Source organism: Columba livia, chromosome 7 (assembly GCF_036013475.1).
Source record: "Columba livia isolate bColLiv1 breed racing homer chromosome 7, bColLiv1.pat.W.v2, whole genome shotgun sequence".
Lineage (NCBI taxonomy): Eukaryota > Metazoa > Chordata > Aves > Columbiformes > Columbidae > Columba > Columba livia.
In genome coordinates, this window is record NC_088608.1 from 21979181 (window position 1) to 21997640 (window position 18460).

Consider the following 18460-nt stretch of genomic DNA (forward strand, 5'->3'; position numbering starts at 1 on the left):
AAAAATACCATTCACTTGTGTAGAGAGTCCTAATTCATAGGGTTTTTTTGTTACGATCTAGTTGAAAAATGTCTTGTACCATGGCAAGAAATAATAGTGTGTGTTGTATCTTCTTCAGAAATACTGGCTAACCCCATCAGTCTGCACCTGGGCTATTTGATGAATCCAATCTGTAACTCTACAAGACGAACATAAATCTTTGTAGTATGACCATCAAATCAAGTGTTTTTATTTAATTAAAAAAGTACTTAAGTTTCTGAGAAGTCTCTTTACTATTGACTGCCTTTTAATAAATATCTGCAGTTGTGTAGGCTCTTAAATCCAAAAATCTCAACATGATTTATAGTGATGTTATTTCTTTAACTGTAAAAGAGGAATGAAGATAAGCACAAAATCACTCTTGGGGTGCTTGCTAAGATGACTGCAATTGGAATATGTTACTGATGCTGCTAATGTTAGTTTGTAAATAACAGAAAAACTTAAGCCGAAGCAGAACAGGTAGGCTGACTTCTCATAAATGTTTTTTCTTAAAGGATAACAAGCAGAGAAGAATGGTTTGCTAATCTAATTTGTTGCTGTCTGGATTCTCCACAAAACAAACCAGAACATTTCCCAAATCAGTTCATTGGGCTGCCTGGTGTGTTCCAGCAGTAAATTGTTCACTAGTCAGCATGGGTCATTCATTTCTCCTCTGTTAAACTCTATGCAAACCCCTTTCCATGTGTGTCAGAGCAACTGTCAGTTTTGCGAGGGATGCAATCTGTGAAGTTTTTCACAGGAGATACCTCATTAATTGCAGAAGAACTGGTGTTTAAAATCAGCTGTTGTTTAAATGTTTCAGAAGCAGCCTGGGGCTGGATGAATAATTTTAGCCATAACTTTAAAAATGTCACATTTTGGGGACATGTTCTGTGGAAAATACAAGACATAGATTAGGGAAAGGGCTATTTAGAAACAAGTGAACAAAAATACATATTATTGAATGAGCAGATGATGGTCTGTACTGTAAAATGTTAGACAGAAAATTAATACCTCATAGTTGTACTTAACAAGGTAGGTACAGTAGGAGGCACAGGGATATTTGAAGAAAGAAGTATACAAAATGGTCTGGAAATGTTGAATATTTCATGTATTAGCATTGGATATTGTTGGAAGGAAGTTATGCTTTGAAAGTAATGGCAGTAGAATATAGCCTAGAAGAGCAAACATGAATATGGAAGAAAGTCTCACTTCCGTTTCAAATGGAATTATCCAGTATATAAAAAATAAGTGAACTGAACCATAGGTTAATAAGTCTCTCTTCATAAAGGTAATGTATGTTTGGTAAGATGCATGTCCCTTGGGTTTAATGTATCAAGAGTATTGTATGTTCTAAGACTATTTTGACGATTCCCTAAACTATTGCTTTGGAGAAGAGACTTGAAGTTCAGTTTAAAAAGCAGGTGTGCTGGTTTCGGTTGGGTAGAGTTAATGAGTTAATTTTCTTTCTAGTAGTTGGTATAGTGCTGTGTTTTGGATTAAGTATGAGAAGAATCTTGATAATAGTCTGATGTTTTGGTTATTGCTAGATAGTCAAGGACTTTTTCATCTTCCCATGCTCTACCACGTGCACAAGAAGCTGGGAGTAGGCAAAGCCAGGACAGCTGACCCAGGCTGGCCACAGGGATATTTCTTACCGTAGGACCTCATGCTCAGTATGTAAACTGGAGTTGGCAGGGGGCAAATACTCCTGCTTGGGAATTGCATTGCGCATCACTTCTTTTGAATATTCTGCGTTTCCCGCTCCCCACCCTCCCCGCCCCCCATTTCTTTTCTGTCCTATTAAACTGTTCTTTTCTCAACCCATGAGGGTTTTGTTGTTGTATTTTTTTTTTTTTTTCCCCCCTTTCCGATTCCCTTTCCCTATCCCACTTGGGCAGCTAGTTGATGGCTGGGGTTAAACTACAAAATCATGCCAGATGTATTCTGCTGTGAAGTACCTATGATTAGATTTTGTATCAAAACAATAGTAAAAGGCAAATGGTACTGGTTCTTGCATTGTGATTTCTAGAGCTAGTATGCACTGACTGTTTTTGATTCTGGAGCATTGGCTGTTCTTGTTTCCTCTTACAGAACTGCGTCTAAAAATACGTGATTTCCCAATATGGATTTCCTTTGAGCAGTTGTACTTGTGTGAGGATGTTTTGACTGTTTAGAAGTGACAGGTCTGCAGGACCAAGAACAGAAGCAAGAGGGGTTCATGGGATGCTCCCTGTCTAGATGCCATCTACCGTATGAAAACGTCCTTGGGTCCCTCCAGGGTAACGCATATGGAACCTGCATTGGATTTCACTGTCAGCTATCGAGTTTCTAGGTTACTTTTCAGCTGTATTCTTCTTTGTATTTGTTTTCTGTTTCCAAGGAGTTTGGAGATCTTTGAGAAACAAGGGACACCAAATAGGAATGATCAGCATTGTTGTTAATCAGGTTTGCTGATAGTGTCTGTAGGAATGGCAGGCTTTCTTACAGAGACTGAGGGTTATTTCCTTTTCAGTGGGGATGACAAAGGCAATTTTATAAATGGAGGTAAATGTGCTTAGCTTCTACCTGCTGCAGCTGGCATTGGTATCCTCCTCAAAAGTAGGTCTATAAGAAAAATCTTTAAAAACCAAAGCAAAATAAGATTGCAAATATGCTGGGAACGACTCATCCCTGTAATGCCTGAGGTTGTTTGCTCAGCAGCACATGCACAGGTCGAAGGTCTGAGGGCAATGCATGTTTATCCTGGAAGTGCTCAGAAGTGGCAGCCAGCTGTTACTGATAGCAAGCACATTATTGGTGAGGGTAGTTGAATTTTCTGCATCCCTCTTTTTGTGTTACTCCTGTATGGGAATTGTAAAGATTAGTTAGCTTTGCACTTTGTCCTTGGTGCTGCCCAAGCTGCATAGTGGTTAGATCTGCTAGCTCTTGAACTTGGTCATGTCTAGCAGAACATGTGGAAAGAGGTCATAGCTTATATATAAATATCCATGTTTCTTTAGTGTGAAACAAACCCTAAGTGAGAATCCCGTTATTTTCTTGGCCAAATATGCTAAAATAAATTTGTTGCCTTTTTTTTTTTTTTCTTATATAGCCAATTTTTGTAGCTGCTATGAAAAATATGGTGTAGTTATGCAAGTAAACTTTTAATCCACTTGACTTATGTTTCTGCTAAAGAAATGTTTGATGATTATGTAGCGTAGCCCCAGAATATTGCTGAAGAAGTAGGTTTCTCTCTCTTCCCAGCCAAGCTATTAATATATTCCTGCATGTAGTGGAAGAATACTTTGTTGTTGTCAGGTCAGATCCAGTCCTAGTAATAGCTGAAATGCTGTTTGCGCAACTTTCCATCTACAGGAATACAGGGTGTTAAAATACTTTAAAACAAATAATTAATTCCAGGTTCTGCTCAAGTGAGAATGTGGGGAGTGGTGAAAGATGGAAAAAAGGAAGTGTGAGGAGAGTCATGTAAAAATTGTGTTTTTTGTGGAGGGGGAGCGGTCGGAAGAGAATGCAGTTGGGTTTCTTGGCATAGTCTCAAACGTAAGTTATTTTGCAAACAGAAGAATTTTGTTCCGAGGATTTGCAAGCTGTTTGAAATTCATAGTTTGTACATTCCTACTCGTAGTAAGAAATAATTGCTTCTTCCACTAGTGCATATATGGAGAACTTTTTTGTGAATGTATGATTTATTTCTGTTGATCTGTTTGATCAGTGTTTCAGTATCTGCGTGGAACATACAAAAAATGCTCCTTAAGTGTCTCAGTGGCATGGGCATTTGTTCGACTTGGTCCTCCTACAAAAATACCTACTGAAGTTCTTCCAAGTGATTTGAATGCCTGTGTTTTCAGTTAATTTGAAGGAATGGAGGGACTATGTGTCAGTACATGTACCCAGTGACACATCTGCTTTTGTAATTAAGTTTATGACTTGCAGAAAAGCCTTACTCAAACTGTAGATCCTTTATATGCATTTAACCCAGGGCTATGATGGTTTTAAGACCAAAAGCATAACTTGAAATCTGTGGTTTAGTGTGCAAGTGACTTTTGGCTGTTGACGTGTGTGTTTGCTAGTTGTTCATGTACTCATTCTCTGAAACATCTGCTAGGGATGACATATCGGGAGGGTACATGGCTTTCTACGCAGGCAGAGCTCTTCAGCATGTCCCTGCAGGATGGCTCTCTGGTGCTGCAGGTTTGGGTGTCAGCCTGAAGGGCACAGCTTGGCTCCCCGTGCCAGTGTTGGTCTGGCCTGGGTGAGCTTCCTGCTGGGGCTCTGGCTGGTACATTTTAGCTGAATGGGATGAACTACTTTGGTTCAGACAGTGAATCTGCCAGAGTCACATATTAACATTTCTGCGGTTGTGTATCTAGTGGAAGAGGTTTTTCCCTATCTTGTTTTTTTTATGCTACAAAGAAGGAAAAGAAGGAGCAGGAGTCATCTCACAAATTGGATATATGGGTGAAGGAACCACAGCTTTGCTTAGCCTGGGGAGCCGTTGCTCTTCCAGTACAGCAGGGCTGTGGGATTAGTTGCTTTAACATGTTGTATTGTCCATTGATTCTGGAGTGAAAGGTCTGTCCCTTTTGCTGTACTTCTTTCATGCATTTTAATGGTTTAATTATGGTCATAAATGAAATCGATGTACTTCATTCAGTGAAGGAAATAGAGGAATGACATTTCAGCCCAAATATTTGCTCTGCACTGTATTAAAATTCCTGCAACTTAAAAAAAAAAAAGGCTTTTGGCATATCGATGAACAATATGTGCCTGTTACGGTTGTTACCTCTCTAACAAGTAGTGCATTCTAATACTGACTGGGAGCACTGCACTTTCAGATTGCTTTTTGGAAAAAAAAAAAAAAAGGCTGAGCAACTGTTTCCATATTTTGATTAATTCCACATTCATTTTCTAAAACATGTACCTAATAGACGATGTGATACTCCTTTCATTTTTTCATGAACTTCAAATGGAGATGACATGTTTAGGGGCAGTACAAAGACAAGCCCCGCAAATATGAAGAAGTTTAAATCTGAACTCAGGGGTTTTCTATGACATGTATGGGCAGCAGTGCTGGTGCAGGAGGCAGTAATTCCCAATTTGTCATGCACTTGCTTACTGGAGTCTGTAGAGTGAGCATGTCCCCAAAACACTGATCACAGCACCAACTCACCGCTTTTTACGGCAGCACTGGCAGCCGCTTCTTTCCAGCCTGTTTCCCCGCAGGAGCCGGGGCAGCGCTGGGCGAGATGGGCCAGGGCTGCAGTGCGTGGGGCTGCTGGCATGAGAGCGAGATTGCAGTGTGGGGTGGCAGGGAGGGACAACTCGCTCTTTCTGTGCCTGCGGGGAGCTGGGACTGCTGGCTCACTCCTGCTTTGTTGCTGCACTTGCTCCCTGGTCCTGCTCACCTGTGCCCCAGCTCACCCTCTGGAGAGGGGCTGGGTTGTGCCTGGCTGGCCGCGGTGGGACTCGTGTGGTTCCAGGGAGCCCGGTGTGGCCAAGGTGGCTATGGGCAAGGGATGGGCTGGGAGTGGTAGCGCCTCGGCTCCTGAATTTGATTCTTTAAAAGGCACACTTGTCACCTCATGTTGTAAGAGGATTTCATGCAGCAACAGGCACTGCCATGTTAGAAAATCTGAGTGAAAATCCTTTAAATATTTTTTTTTCCATGAGTTTATAATATATAATAATTAAAGTGTCTAATACATGTTTTACAGTATTACTTCATGCTCAGATCTGTTCCTAGCATGGGTCATTGTTCTTTCTTCTAAATCTGGTGAGATGTGTAGCTTGTGAGGAAGAAACTAAAACTATGAGTATTATACAGGTTGCACTTGCTATTTGACAATATGAGAAATGTGAGGTCTGTCTCCTGGTTAAAGCCAGAGAGTGGTGTCTGAAATAGAAAACTGTATTTTGAAACACAACTTTGGAACAGACTGTACCATTTCTTGTAAGAAAAATGCTTTCTACCAATGAAAATGAGATGTGCAAAACCGATGTCAAATCCGTACAGGCTGGGCTCTGGACTATGAGGGAAAAGGGTTTATTTTTACATGTGACTTTCAGAAAGTCAGTAAGTGGCCTTTCCAGAACAACAGGTATCTTTGTAGTTCCAGTTTTGTTTTGTAGTAGCTTGCCCTGGTGCTTATGCTGCTTCTGGCTTATTTTCCTAGCTTCTGTCATAATCTGCTTCCTAAAATGAATAAATAAAATGAAAATCACAGTCCTTCAAGTGCCAAGCCTCCAGGCAACAGAGATTAATGGTGTACTTGTCCATGGCTTTGCAGTGGTAGTTAGAAAATCTAAATATGGAGTAGCAGATTAGGAGAATCACCAGTCACTTGGAATAGCTGTTAATAACAGGCTGCAGCGATGGGTATCTCTTCAGAAAGCGTCACAAACAAATTCCCTGCTGACAAAGTTACTGGCTTTTGCAGGGAGAGGGATTTTTTTGGAGCAACCCAGTCTCGTGGTTCAGCTCCCGTTCCTGTTAGCAGCCTGTGTCTATGGAGGGACAGTCTCTGTGCTTGTTAGTCCATGGTGCTCCTGTCCTGGGACTTGTTTCTGTTGTGAGAAGCCAAATCCAGGCACAAAGCAGAGGTTGTGCCACCAGTATTTGAACATGTGGTCTGTCCTGTTGACTGACTTTAGTTATGTTGGAATGTTGTGAGGGTTAAGATACTCCTATCCTACCCTTTTCTGAAGTTTAAAAACTGTTGAGACCAAACCAGTGCAGAGGCCTGAAAACATATCTCCAGTGGAGAGCTCTCTAGACATGCACAATGAGCTTAGGGGTCTCTGCCTGGAGGTTTTAAACATTTGATAGATGACTACTGACTGTGCCTACTGTTTTGGTAGCAAAATTCTATCTAAATATGAATTAGTGGTAGTTACTCTAATTTCTTCATTTTGTTCAATCCAGGGAAAACCTTTGCAAGCAAGTTCTGGGAGTGTGAGAGGAAAAGGATACAGGAGTCTACCTGTCTGGCCAGGGATGGAAGAAGTTTTATAGCATTTAGCTTCATCATTTTCCAGATGTGCCCCCCTTGTGTATATGCAGTCTTTCTGAAAACACAATGAAGTGCAAAGTCTGCGGTGGCAGCATTGTTATGTGAGAACAGCAACGTTAAATTGGACATTTGTGCTCAATGAAGGTTGCAAAATTGGTAATTACTTACACCACTGACTATTTTATTCTGCCTATATGTGGAAATGGCTAATGGTTTGTTACCCAGGAAACACTTTCAGTGATTTCTACTCCAGTCTGTTAAAGTTCAGAGCTGGCACTATTCATGTGTTGGCTGCTACTTGTGAAGTAAGGATGGCAAAGATATGGTGCCTTGTTTGGGGTAGAAGATACCATGGAAAAGGAAAGAATTTAAGGAATGAAGAAAGCTTTAGGCGATAGCAGAGTATCTGAGCTCAGTGTAGACTGTGATATTTTTTGTATTTGTTTAAATCAAAATGTCGTTTACTCGATGGAAGCCTCTTACTTTGATGAAGAGGATTTACTTTCAAAAAACGTTGAAGATATTCTCCCTCCTTTGACTTGACTTCTTTTGAGTAGGTGTTTGTTGCAAAACAGAACTGTAATGAATCGCTGATAATTTTTCTTCTCTGAAGTGTGTTGTGAAAATTGTATGGTGTCCTTAGATAGTTCTGTACCGTGAGGAAAAGAATTTCACTGCGGAGTGAGGGAATACTTCCAGGAGCTTGAAGGTTTTATGGATTTCTTTTGACATGGTTTTCTCATCTGAACTGCAGCTTTCCTTTTGGAAGCGACCAGGGTAGTTCCATGAGCAATGCTGGCAGGAGTTCAGATAGCTGTGAGCAGAAACTCCTTCCAGTTCTCACTGTTGTTTTCATTAACTGAGAAGGAGCCACAGCCACCTACTAAAATTCTCAAGAATTACCAATGAAAGGTAGGGAAGGTTTAAAAATCTGCACCCTGCTGCTTAATGCTCTGTATTATCATTTAAAATGGAAAGTTATTTCTAGTGTGTTCGGCTTTGAATTTTAATAACTCTTTTGGGGCTACTTTTGATTAAATTACAGCCTTTCTTCTTGATTGTCACCAGACTGTTCTTGCTGAGTACTGGTCAGCAGCAGTCAACAAACTGAGGCCTGGTGCCTGCCTGCCTGCGGGCTTTGAGTTCCCATCTCCTCTCACTTCTTTGAGATGTGTGGGTTTATAAAGTATGTTTATGTCATACAGTTTTCCAAAGGTCTGGTCCAGATCTAGGTCAAGTCAGTAAGATGTCTTGATGCCCTTCCTGAGGTTTGAGTTGTGCTCAGTGTAACTGATGAAATGGAGCTTTTCTTGCCTCAGCTGTTCCGTTCAGGTGTAATGTAATGTTGCAGTGAGGTGGGGTGGGTGTAGCTGTGCCCCAGGGTTATGGGGGATGTTGTGCTGTGGCAGTCCCTCTCTCTTGGGGGGGCTCATGCCCATCCCTGTTGCACATTTTAGCTGCAGCTCACACATGCGGGTACAGCTGGGGTCACTGGCTTCTGTGCAATGCAGCACCATCCACCTGAGCCAAAATTGCATCTCAGTGAGGTCAGTTAGTTAAACTGGTGTTACATACCAGTCCTGGAGCTCTAATTCTAAAGGATTATCTCAAATTTGGCCATGAATCTGGGGTTGTAAGAGAGTAAATCTGTCCCTGGAAACCAGCAGATGCTCATAATTGGCAGTGGGACCTCAGTCATTATCGTCTATCTCTTAAGAAGTACTTAAGATAAAGCAATAATTAATCTCATTCTGACCAATAGAGCAACAGGAGTGATTTATTTGGTTTGAAATTAGAATTTTAGTTTGAAATTGGAAAGCACATGTTTTTATTATGAGCATTATAGTTTTTTGCCAGAATATGAGAGAATTCTGACTTTTTTCCAGCATTGTCATGTGATAGACACTTCTGTCAATCTATAGGAATGTAATTAACTATTAGTAGAAGTTTATTTAACATCCCTGCAGTCTGATTGGCTCAGGAAAAACCTAATCAGTTTATAGTATATATTAAAGCTAGATGAATGGGGAAAATAAGGATTCAAGTAGTATGAAGTGTCTGATTCTGTAATTTACATGAGAAATCATGATTTTTTTTTTTTGTGTGTGTCTGAATTCTAGCTCATATGCTAAGCATTAGATGCTACATAATCATAGCTAAAATAATAAAAAGCTAAGGCTCCAACAGGAACTGGTGCTCAAACGTGTTCAGTGTGTTGTACGGCTGAGCTTCTGTTCCCTCCATAGTAATAAGGTGAACTTGCCGTGGGATAGAAAATCAGTAACATGTCCGCATGTCAGAGTCTCTGAGGTTTTTATCTTTGATTCTGCAGTCTTGACAGTTGGGGCGTTACTTTGGTAGCTAAGTATGGATCCTGGAGCCTGACTTTGGGCATTGAGACCTGAATTGAAAGTAGTGACTGTAGCCCTCCTCCATCTTCAGGGAGAAGTCCCAGTGAATAAAATGAGTCGTACTGTGATCAGAGCTGGAGAGAAATGAAGACCTTAGTTTTGTCAGTCTTCGTTTGCGGAGCAAGTTACTTGATTTTAATCTTAGTGTTTCATCTGCGAATAAAGGAGATACCAATAGCTGGGAGAACATCTCCTCATCCCCTTACCTCTTCCTTTTTGCAGAAAGGTTTTGCTTGCTACTGGGAAAGCTAAAACAGAACATGCATAGCTGCAGAAAAACCTAACCCATTTTTGGTGTAATGAGCTCAAACTTGATTAAAATTCTTTTATTAAAACACAGCCAAATAAGTAGCTATACAGTAATGACTGGAATGTGTCCTCAGTCTGGAGGGACTCTGCTGAGCACGTAGCACAGCTCCGCATACAAGCTGATTCATTTGGGCTGCTGCAGTCATGCTGAAATTCACACTGGTGCAGGCTCCGTGTCATACATCCCGAGTTTTGTGCACACTTTCATAAGTGAACTAATTTGGCTTCTGTAATAGAATTCTGATTTTTCAAATGTACATCTTGAACAGTAGGTATGGTGAATAGCAGCTCCGTTGATCACAAGTCACAATGTACTTGATGGGATTTTTATGTTTTGCTTGATTGACTCAGACAAAGGTTAGATGCATGTGACTTTCTTACTTACAATTCTAATACTGCTGGTAATCCTTGTAACGTTTATAATCCTCATCACCTTTAGTAACCTGTGGTGCAGAACCTGGAACCTTCCGTTTAGTCTTCTCTGCTGTGGTCTTTGGGGCAGATAAATAGTGAAGAAGTACAAAGCAGTTATACCACTTCTTAACACATCTTTGGCTGCTACTTGAAAATGCATTTCAGTAATTACCATAGTATCTACCTAACTGATCTGATCCTTGGCAAGTGCCTGTACATAGTTTGTGCTACTGTTGTACTATGTTGTGAATAAGGACTTGCAGTGATATGCCCAACAGGATTAAAGATTTTTGTGTTTGATGAGCCTTGAAGACTGGTGACGGGATTCCTGACGAAAGTTCTTTGAAGTCTGGAAGGTTTTAAATAAGTCTACTATGAAATACTTTGTTTACAGTGAAAAATAACATATGCAAAATTAGGAGAAAATAACTTATGCAAGATTTGGATGGCAGTTTGGGCACTGGGCAAAAGCTAAGGTCATCTGTTTCCTTTGAGATCATGTTTTTTAAAAGAAGACTGAACAATTGCATTGTTCATCTGTTGATCTCAACATGTGTTTGTTTGAGATGCTATTGAATATTTCGGGCATCTTATGTCAGATGTCACATCTTTCCACTTCGTTTTCTGTTGGTGATGCTGTTTATTCCCCGATGCCTCAGCAGGTCTTCCCTTCAGCTGAATTGTCATCAAGATTGTGGTCACATCATGGGCTGTTGTAAAAGGTATCATTTGGCTGGGAAGTGGATGTAGCCTGGCTATCCCACAGAAAAGAACAGGGCTGTAATTTTCCTGATCGAGCACCACTGCTCGCAGTTGTGTGCAGATGGGTGAATTAAACCAAATTAAGTATTTCAATTCCAGAAGCTTTTATTTGTGTTCATAATATTGAAACAAAAGATTTCTGATCAAATTTCCTTTTAAGTGAAATTCAATACATAATTTTTACTCCCCAAGCCTTGAATGAAAATGTAGAAATAATAAAAATTTCTATATATTAGGAAATCAGTGCCTCTACTTTCTTAAATTTATGGTTGTTAATATTAAAAAAAACAAAACAAAACAAAAACAAACAACCGAGAGAAGAAATAAACCTCATCTGTCTTTCCCCGGGGGATAACAGAACTGGGAGAAAATTTATCTATTCCCATGTTAGGAATAGCTCAGAAACAGATGCTTTGCAGAAGAATTACTCTAAGAGATTAGAGGTAAATGCACTGTTGCCAAAATTAGAAAATGAAGTTATTAATGGCCTTTCTAAAAGCGTGGTTGTTTAGATTACAAACTCTTGTGATGAGTGCTGTGTTTCTGTAAAAAATCTTTGAAAAAGATGCCGGACATGTGTAGGGGGAAAAGAAGGAAACACTTTAAACCAAAACCCACCCACACTGGTTGTCCTGATTTTATATATGTATCATTCAAAAGCAAATATTTTACCTGAAGGTTTCACCATTCAGGATGTTACCTTCGTGAAGGCAAGTTATGGATTGTGGGAGAATTTATTTCTATAAAAATGGTGAAAATTTGGGCTGTTCCACAGTACAGATGTTATTTTCTGTTTTTAAAAACGTGTGTTTACTTAGAATACATCCATTTCATTTTGCATCTCACTAGTGACATTGAGTAAACATTTTTGTAATAACAAAAATTATGTTTTGATCTTAGCTGATCCAGTCTTAACTGTCAGGGTCTCGTTTTTAGTAAGAAAAGCATTCTGAGGGGCAGCAGTGTGCTTTGTCCCACTGCCTTTATCAAGCATGCAGAAGAGCTTTTCTCTCAAGAGCAAAACTCTATAGCTGAAGCCTTAATGGGGGATCCGAGTTCTTTGAGCCTCGTGGATACAACTGTAGTACCAGCTTTGCCCTCCTGGACGCCGTGGTGTCAGGGATCTCCTCTTTCAGATGTTTTGTAGCAGGGCCAGGAAGCACATGGAGTCTGGTTCAGCACCCACCCCGCACTGTACCTGCTGTGTTGCACCTGTCCACGTGCTGTTCTCTTGTCCTTGTTTTTTCAGCTGAGCATGATGTTTCTTGTTTCTTCCATAAACTGTTGCATACTGGTTATTAGTTTCAGCAGCTGGAGAGGCAGCTGTTCTTTGTGTGTGTGTGATGCTTCAGAGAAAACTAGACAATGAGAGAATTTTTTGGATGAAACCCCTTATTTTGCCAGTAAATATGTCTACTGGTGATTTTGTGATAATACTCATGGGGAGCAGTTGATACAGGAAAACAAATTGCTTTATTCTCTTTTTAAAATAACCTTCACATTGGTTACCAGCACAGTGCCTAATGAGGGCTTGTTCAAGCGGCCTTTTTTATAGGAGAAGTAAGTCCTTTGTGGGAATGGCCTGCTCTCGGTGAGAGATCTGTTGGGAGAAAAACATTTTCAGCTTCAAAATGGAGTTTCTGGCCAAAAGAGTGGAGAGGGGGAGTGCGAGTCTGCATGGAGCCTGCAACAGTTCAGCGAACACTTGGGCCAGGAGGGGTCTTGCCGTGCTTCTCAGGTCAGAGATAGTAAGGTGCCTGTAAATTTGGCTCAACAGTGGCACAGGACTGGTGTCAAACTAGAAGAACGCCTGAAAGCACTTCTGTTCACTGCTTTGGAGGCTTGGAGTCATTTTAGTAACAATACTTTTTCCACCCTTACCAACAGTTTCTAGTAAGGCAAAAAAGAGCTCACTTGACTCCCTGACAGAAGGATGGTTTTTGCAAAACTGCCAGACACTATAAAAAAATTTTTATCAACTCCTTGCAGTGAATGTTGCAGCAATAATAGCAATAGTAACAATACCTTTACTGGTTTGCATGTCCAATAAGTGCAGAACTGTTACTGCTTTATAGCGCCGCCCCTTTTTTTTTAAAGGAGCAGTGTGCTGATGTAGCTTTTGATCCACCTTCAAATGTTTGCACGTCAAACCTCTGGCAACGTGGTGAAAACGCTTCCTGATTATGTTGCCTTCCTTTTCCTAATACGACCTCTGCAGATCTCCTGAAATGATTTCTGTTTCCCTGCAGGTTGCTGGTTGGAGCTCCTCGGGAAAAGGCCTTTCCATCCCAGCAAGCCAACAGAACAGGAGGGCTGTACAGCTGTGACATTGCGTCTTCAAACACACGCTGCACACGCGTCATATTTGATGAAGAGAGTAAGTTCTTCAGCGCTTTTGTTTTGGATTGAAACAATTGTCTGCTTTTTCTTATTTGATGTAGTCCTTTCCAAAGGCAGCGTATCAACCAGCTGCTTCTATGGATGTGTATGTAACTTGATTTACATCAGAATAAGTTGTAGCTTAATTGCTAAGATAGCATGAGATGCTTAAATCTTGGTAGATCTGGATGTTCTTATTCTTTTGTAAATTGATGTGACGTGAAGTAATATGCTACAAGTGTTTAATAAAATGGATGTTGTCAAGTGATAAAATGTACAGACACTGCCACCTGCAGACTGTCTCATGTACTGTATGAAGTGCCTGTCCCGACAGGGGCTTCAAAAAATAAAAAGAGAGAAAACAAGTAGTTAACTGTTAATATTTGGAGCTGTATTTTGATGCTTTGCAGCTGACCCGAAGATGGAAAGTAAAGAAGACCAATGGATGGGTGTAACTGTCCAAAGTCAGGGGCCAGGAGGAAATGTGGTGGTAAGTCTAAAGGACTAACTTAGAAAAACATTTTGGATTGATGGTAAATGTTCTGAATGGTCTGCCTTTCTATGTGTCTGTCTGAATGGTAACTTTCCTATGTTTAATCCTGTGCTTTTTTGTAAGTAAGGACTTAAATATCTTTGGCAAAGTAAGACACTTGAGATTGTAAAAGCTTTAAATTATTTTTCTAACGGTGAGTAGGCTTTCTTTATATTCTTTGTAACAACCATCTAGCATGGACAATTCATTTTCAGGGTGTTCACGAATTTTTTTGTGATAAACACATCCATTCTTTTAGATACTACTAGCTACAGAAATAGGAAAGATAATGTGATAAGGTTGTAAAAGCAGCCCACTTAAACTTTAATCAGGGACTTTGGCTGGTTTGCTTCTATGAATGAATGTAGCCATTGCACTGCAGTAAGACTTAGTAGTTATTCTTTATTTTATAAAATACAGAAATATTATTTATTTTATACAATACAGGAGTTACCAAAGAATGCTACTTTTTCAGTGCTTTCTCAGTTAAAGAAGCCGCTCATGGTGCTGAAGGATACCAGCTACGTCATAAAATGGGTGTGCAGTGAAACTTCCTCATCTAATTATATTCTTGCAGGTTAATGTCACTGCTTCCCAAACTGGAGGCAGGCAGCTTCAGGGTGTGAATCTGGAGTTATTTAAGGACATGGAGGCAGTAATAGCTTGCTTCAGTCTGCCTCAGAACCTGAAGTGGGGAATAGCAGATGGAAGAGGGTCCTGCTCATTGAATAATTAATCATTAACTAATGCTGTCTTGTATTTTCTGAGAAAGAACTTTTCTTTGTAAGTCGTAAATGGGAAATGCACTTACTAGAGGAGGTGTGGGCAGCCTGAAGGTCACTGTGCAGCAGGGCAGTGCTGCAGTGCTCTAAGCATGGAGCCTCTGGGTGTTTGCTTAATATTTAAGCCTGAGAAGAGTATGTCAGCTGAGAAGCCTGGCTTGCTTGTGCTTGTCACACACCTACTGCAATCTGGTTCCCCAAAAACCACTGCTGGCAAAGGGGTTTGATTATTCCACCTATTTTTACAGTGGTTTGGTGGTTACACCACTTAACACAGTGGCTCTTCATCCTTTGTGTTAAATATTTGATTGGAATTCTGTTTCCAGGTGAACAGTCTAAAAGGTTAAGGAACAGGTTGTGCTCCATGCAGCTGCTGTGTCCCAGTGACAGTTATCCCGTATGTGGAACATGCAACATAGGAAGTGGATATCTCTCCTCTTTGCTGGAAAAGCTTTCAGCCTCTACTTTGTGGCACTTTTCTGGAAGGAGTGAGTTGTGAATAGTCTGAAGTAGATGGTGGTTGAACTACCTTCTCATGTCCTGCACAAGTGTGTAAGTCATTAACTCTGACAGCTGCAGGGAAGCATAGCCACTTCTTTGTTTGTGAGAGATAGTGTGGTTCTCTCCTCACCTCTTGAAAGAGAGGGGTTAAGTATCAGGGAAGGCTTTACGGCTAAAAAGTCTAAATCCCACAGAGAAGAGGGACTTAGCCATTGAACCTTCCTTGGCCATGAAGCTGGTTGCTCTGACTTGTATCTGTAGATGCCCAGCCTTTCCCGTATGTTGCCCATGGGGAACAGCGGACTGTCTGTGCATTGCAACACAGATGTGTCTACAAGGTGACTTAGAGCATTGCTAGTCTGAAGTATTGCTAGAGACCAACCTGCTTTGATGACTTGCATACAAACATACCGAAAGCATCACTTACTATTTCTTCTGTCTTGCAGACGTGTGCACATCGCTATGAGAAAAGGCAGTATGTAAACACAGTGCAGGAAACCCGGGATATCATTGGAAGGTGCTATGTGCTGAGCCAGGATCTCACTATTAAGGATGATATGGATAATGGAGTATGGAGTTTTTGTGATGGTCGTTTAAGAGGCCATGAGAAGTTTGGTTCCTGTCAGCAAGGTGTTGCTGCTACTTTTACTAGAGACTATCATTATATTGTGTTTGGTGCTCCAGGCACTTACAATTGGAAAGGTACGACCTGGCTTCCTTCCTGCCTACCCTCCCCATTTCCTCTGAGATTGTTCCCAAGGGTTGCATCCTAATGATTTTGCCCTGTTTTCACAAAATGCTACGCTCCTGTATGAAAAATATTTTCTGAAGTTCCTTTAAGTATCTTTGAGGGAGCACTTACAAATGGATAACAGACTGTTGCACATATGTACAGCAAATTTTTCACTTATTAGTCTTAATCTTATGCTGGAATTGAGTGCTTGCTTTTAGACTTCCAAACTGAACAAATTACTGAATTATTTTAAAGTTATTTGACCAGCCTTTTTTCCTGCATTTGAGCAGATGTTAGATAGCTGCATTGAGATCTTTGTTTATCTTGCAGTATTCTCTGCTTTGTTCTTTATGAAGTCTGTGGAAAGTAGCACTTCCCTGGAGGATTACAGGGAGATCACTGAACAGAGCAGTACTACATGTGTTCATATCCATGGCCTATGGATATCCACGTAAAATTCTATGGATAATCTGTCTGAATAAGAGCCAAGTACTCTATATAATCTAGGAGATATTCCAAAACTTAAGGGGAAAACACGCCATAGATTTTGTCTGTTAGTTTCTATTGAGAAGTATCTAAATGCCCAGCTCTGTCTCTTTTGTCTTAAAGCAATTTTTCCCATTGCGCTTCATTATACCAACAGCTGTAAATACTTCCCTCTTCAGAACATCTGATCCTGGAACCATTAGTTTTTTTCCCCTTGTACACCTGTGCCTGCTATATGAACCATGCAAAATCTTTGAGTTAAGCTCTGGCACGGGGTATACTTCAGTGAAAACTTAATCTTCCATGTATCTGTCAACAAAATCTGACCAAGCTGAAACAGCATATTGAGTTCAGACACTGTTTTACTGTATAATTGCAGAGAAGCGCTATGACAGTGTATCAGTCATAAGAGCACTCTTTTGTATTGTAGAAAAACACGTTTGTGCTTGCCAAAATGTTAAATATGCCTGTTGATAAAAGGGAAGCACACATTTTTTTTCGAACAATAGCTCTTTTCCCCTTATATAATGTTTTATAAATACATTGCTGGTGTTTGTCACAGCTGAACAGTAGATTTGTTGGTTTGTTTATTTTCCTGTGTACTTACCTCTCTTTTAAGAGAAGATTTATGAGTTTAAGAACTGTGGGATGAGGGTGGTTTCTGACAAAGTTGGTCCCGTGTTTTTGTTGAGAATTTGCTAGTATCCCGTGTTTTCCAGATCATTGCATGGCCTTTCTGTAGAGCAGTGTGAGATTCTGGCACACAGGCAGAACTTACAGATTCATTGCCTTTTGAAAACACTTTCACCCAGTGCACTGTTTTTGTGTTTGTCCCATTTAAGCAGCAGTCATTGTCTCATTCATTGTAATTAATATTAGTTGGAAAGCATTTATGTTATTTTTCTCCCTTACCATTCATTAGCTTTTATTTTATCATTTCATTTCTTCAGGGGTGGTTCGTGCAGAGCAAAAGAATCAGACATTTTATGATCTGGGTATCTTTGATGATGGGCCTTACGAAGTTGGTGATGAGAGCCGCCAAGATAAGAATCTAGTTCCTGTTCCAGCTAACAGTTACTTAGGTAGGATTAAGTACATATGGTAAATCTCTTTAGGCTTCTTAACCGTTCGTGATCTCAGCCTGGTGCAATGATACAAAATGGGAGCAGAAAATCCCTCATTTGTGAACCCTATGTGTTAACTGTTTTGGAGAACTGACATTTCCCTCCACCTTTATGGGCCAGTTTTAAGTATAAGATGATGCTCTGCTGATGTACCTAGAAGAGCTGTGATGAGAACCTGCAGAGGGGCAGGGAGTGATTATAATTGCTCTAATGGTAAGTACGGTGTATGGATCCTTTGGCACAAGGTCTCTGCCATGTGGGGCCAGAGGATTTATGAAAATTTGAGTTTCTGTTCAGACCACAGTTTCTTTCTCCTGGTAGGTGAGTGCAAGTTTTTATTCTTAAAGTTTTTAAAACTGCAGCGTCCTTTTCCCAGGCCTTTAAAGTACCATAATAGGACTAGTGCTTGTAATTTAAGTGTGCGTGTGTGTTGTAGGAGGTGAGGCTTTTGCACTTTGTGCACACACAAAACCTGAAATATGTCCTTAGGCCAGTGGCTGTTACTGTATCCCAGTGAGATATGTTGGTGCAGATAAAAGGCTACGTTGCATTATTGGAAAGGCCTCAAGTGTAAAGAACCTTCTGTTCTAGTGCAGATTTCTGTGGTGTATTGATCCACTGCTTTTGGCGTATGCAATGAATACAGTTTTGATAACTTGAAACTGGAATTTGTGTGTGTGGTAGAAAGCTGAAGAGATAGGAAGGGCATTGCTAATGTAAAAAGTAAAAGCAAGTCAAGATGATGGCCAACTTAGAGCTATGTATCTGTTAGAAAAAACAGAACATAAATTTTACATTAAAACAACAAGCTGATAGCCCTTTCTGGTGAACTAAGAATTGGTAAGGAGAGGAGTGCTGTGGAAGTGTCTCTTGCTGTGAACAGAGTAATACTGACTTTTTGCAGTTTCAGAATAAATGCATTTATCTCCTAAACGTAAATGCTGCCTTTGTCACAATCAAAACCACTTCCAGGCCAGCCTGTTGTCCACTGGCATT

At 40.4% G+C, this 18460-nt stretch overlaps 1 protein-coding gene across 5 annotated transcripts in view; it reads left to right on the forward strand.

The window, feature by feature from the left end:
* Positions 1-18460, forward strand: part of ITGA6 (integrin subunit alpha 6) — a 49632-nt gene that overhangs the window by 12015 nt on the left and 19157 nt on the right. For all 5 annotated transcript variants that reach the window (XM_065068776.1, XM_021291835.2, XM_065068779.1 and 2 more), the window contains exons 2-5: positions 13177-13304; positions 13717-13796; positions 15568-15823; positions 17291-17422. In XM_065068776.1, coding sequence (XP_064924848.1) covers positions 13728-13796; positions 15568-15823; positions 17291-17422 — 457 coding nt within the window. In that variant the 5' untranslated portion in view covers positions 13177-13304; positions 13717-13727. The remainder of the gene's footprint in view (positions 1-13176; positions 13305-13716; positions 13797-15567; positions 15824-17290; positions 17423-18460) is intronic.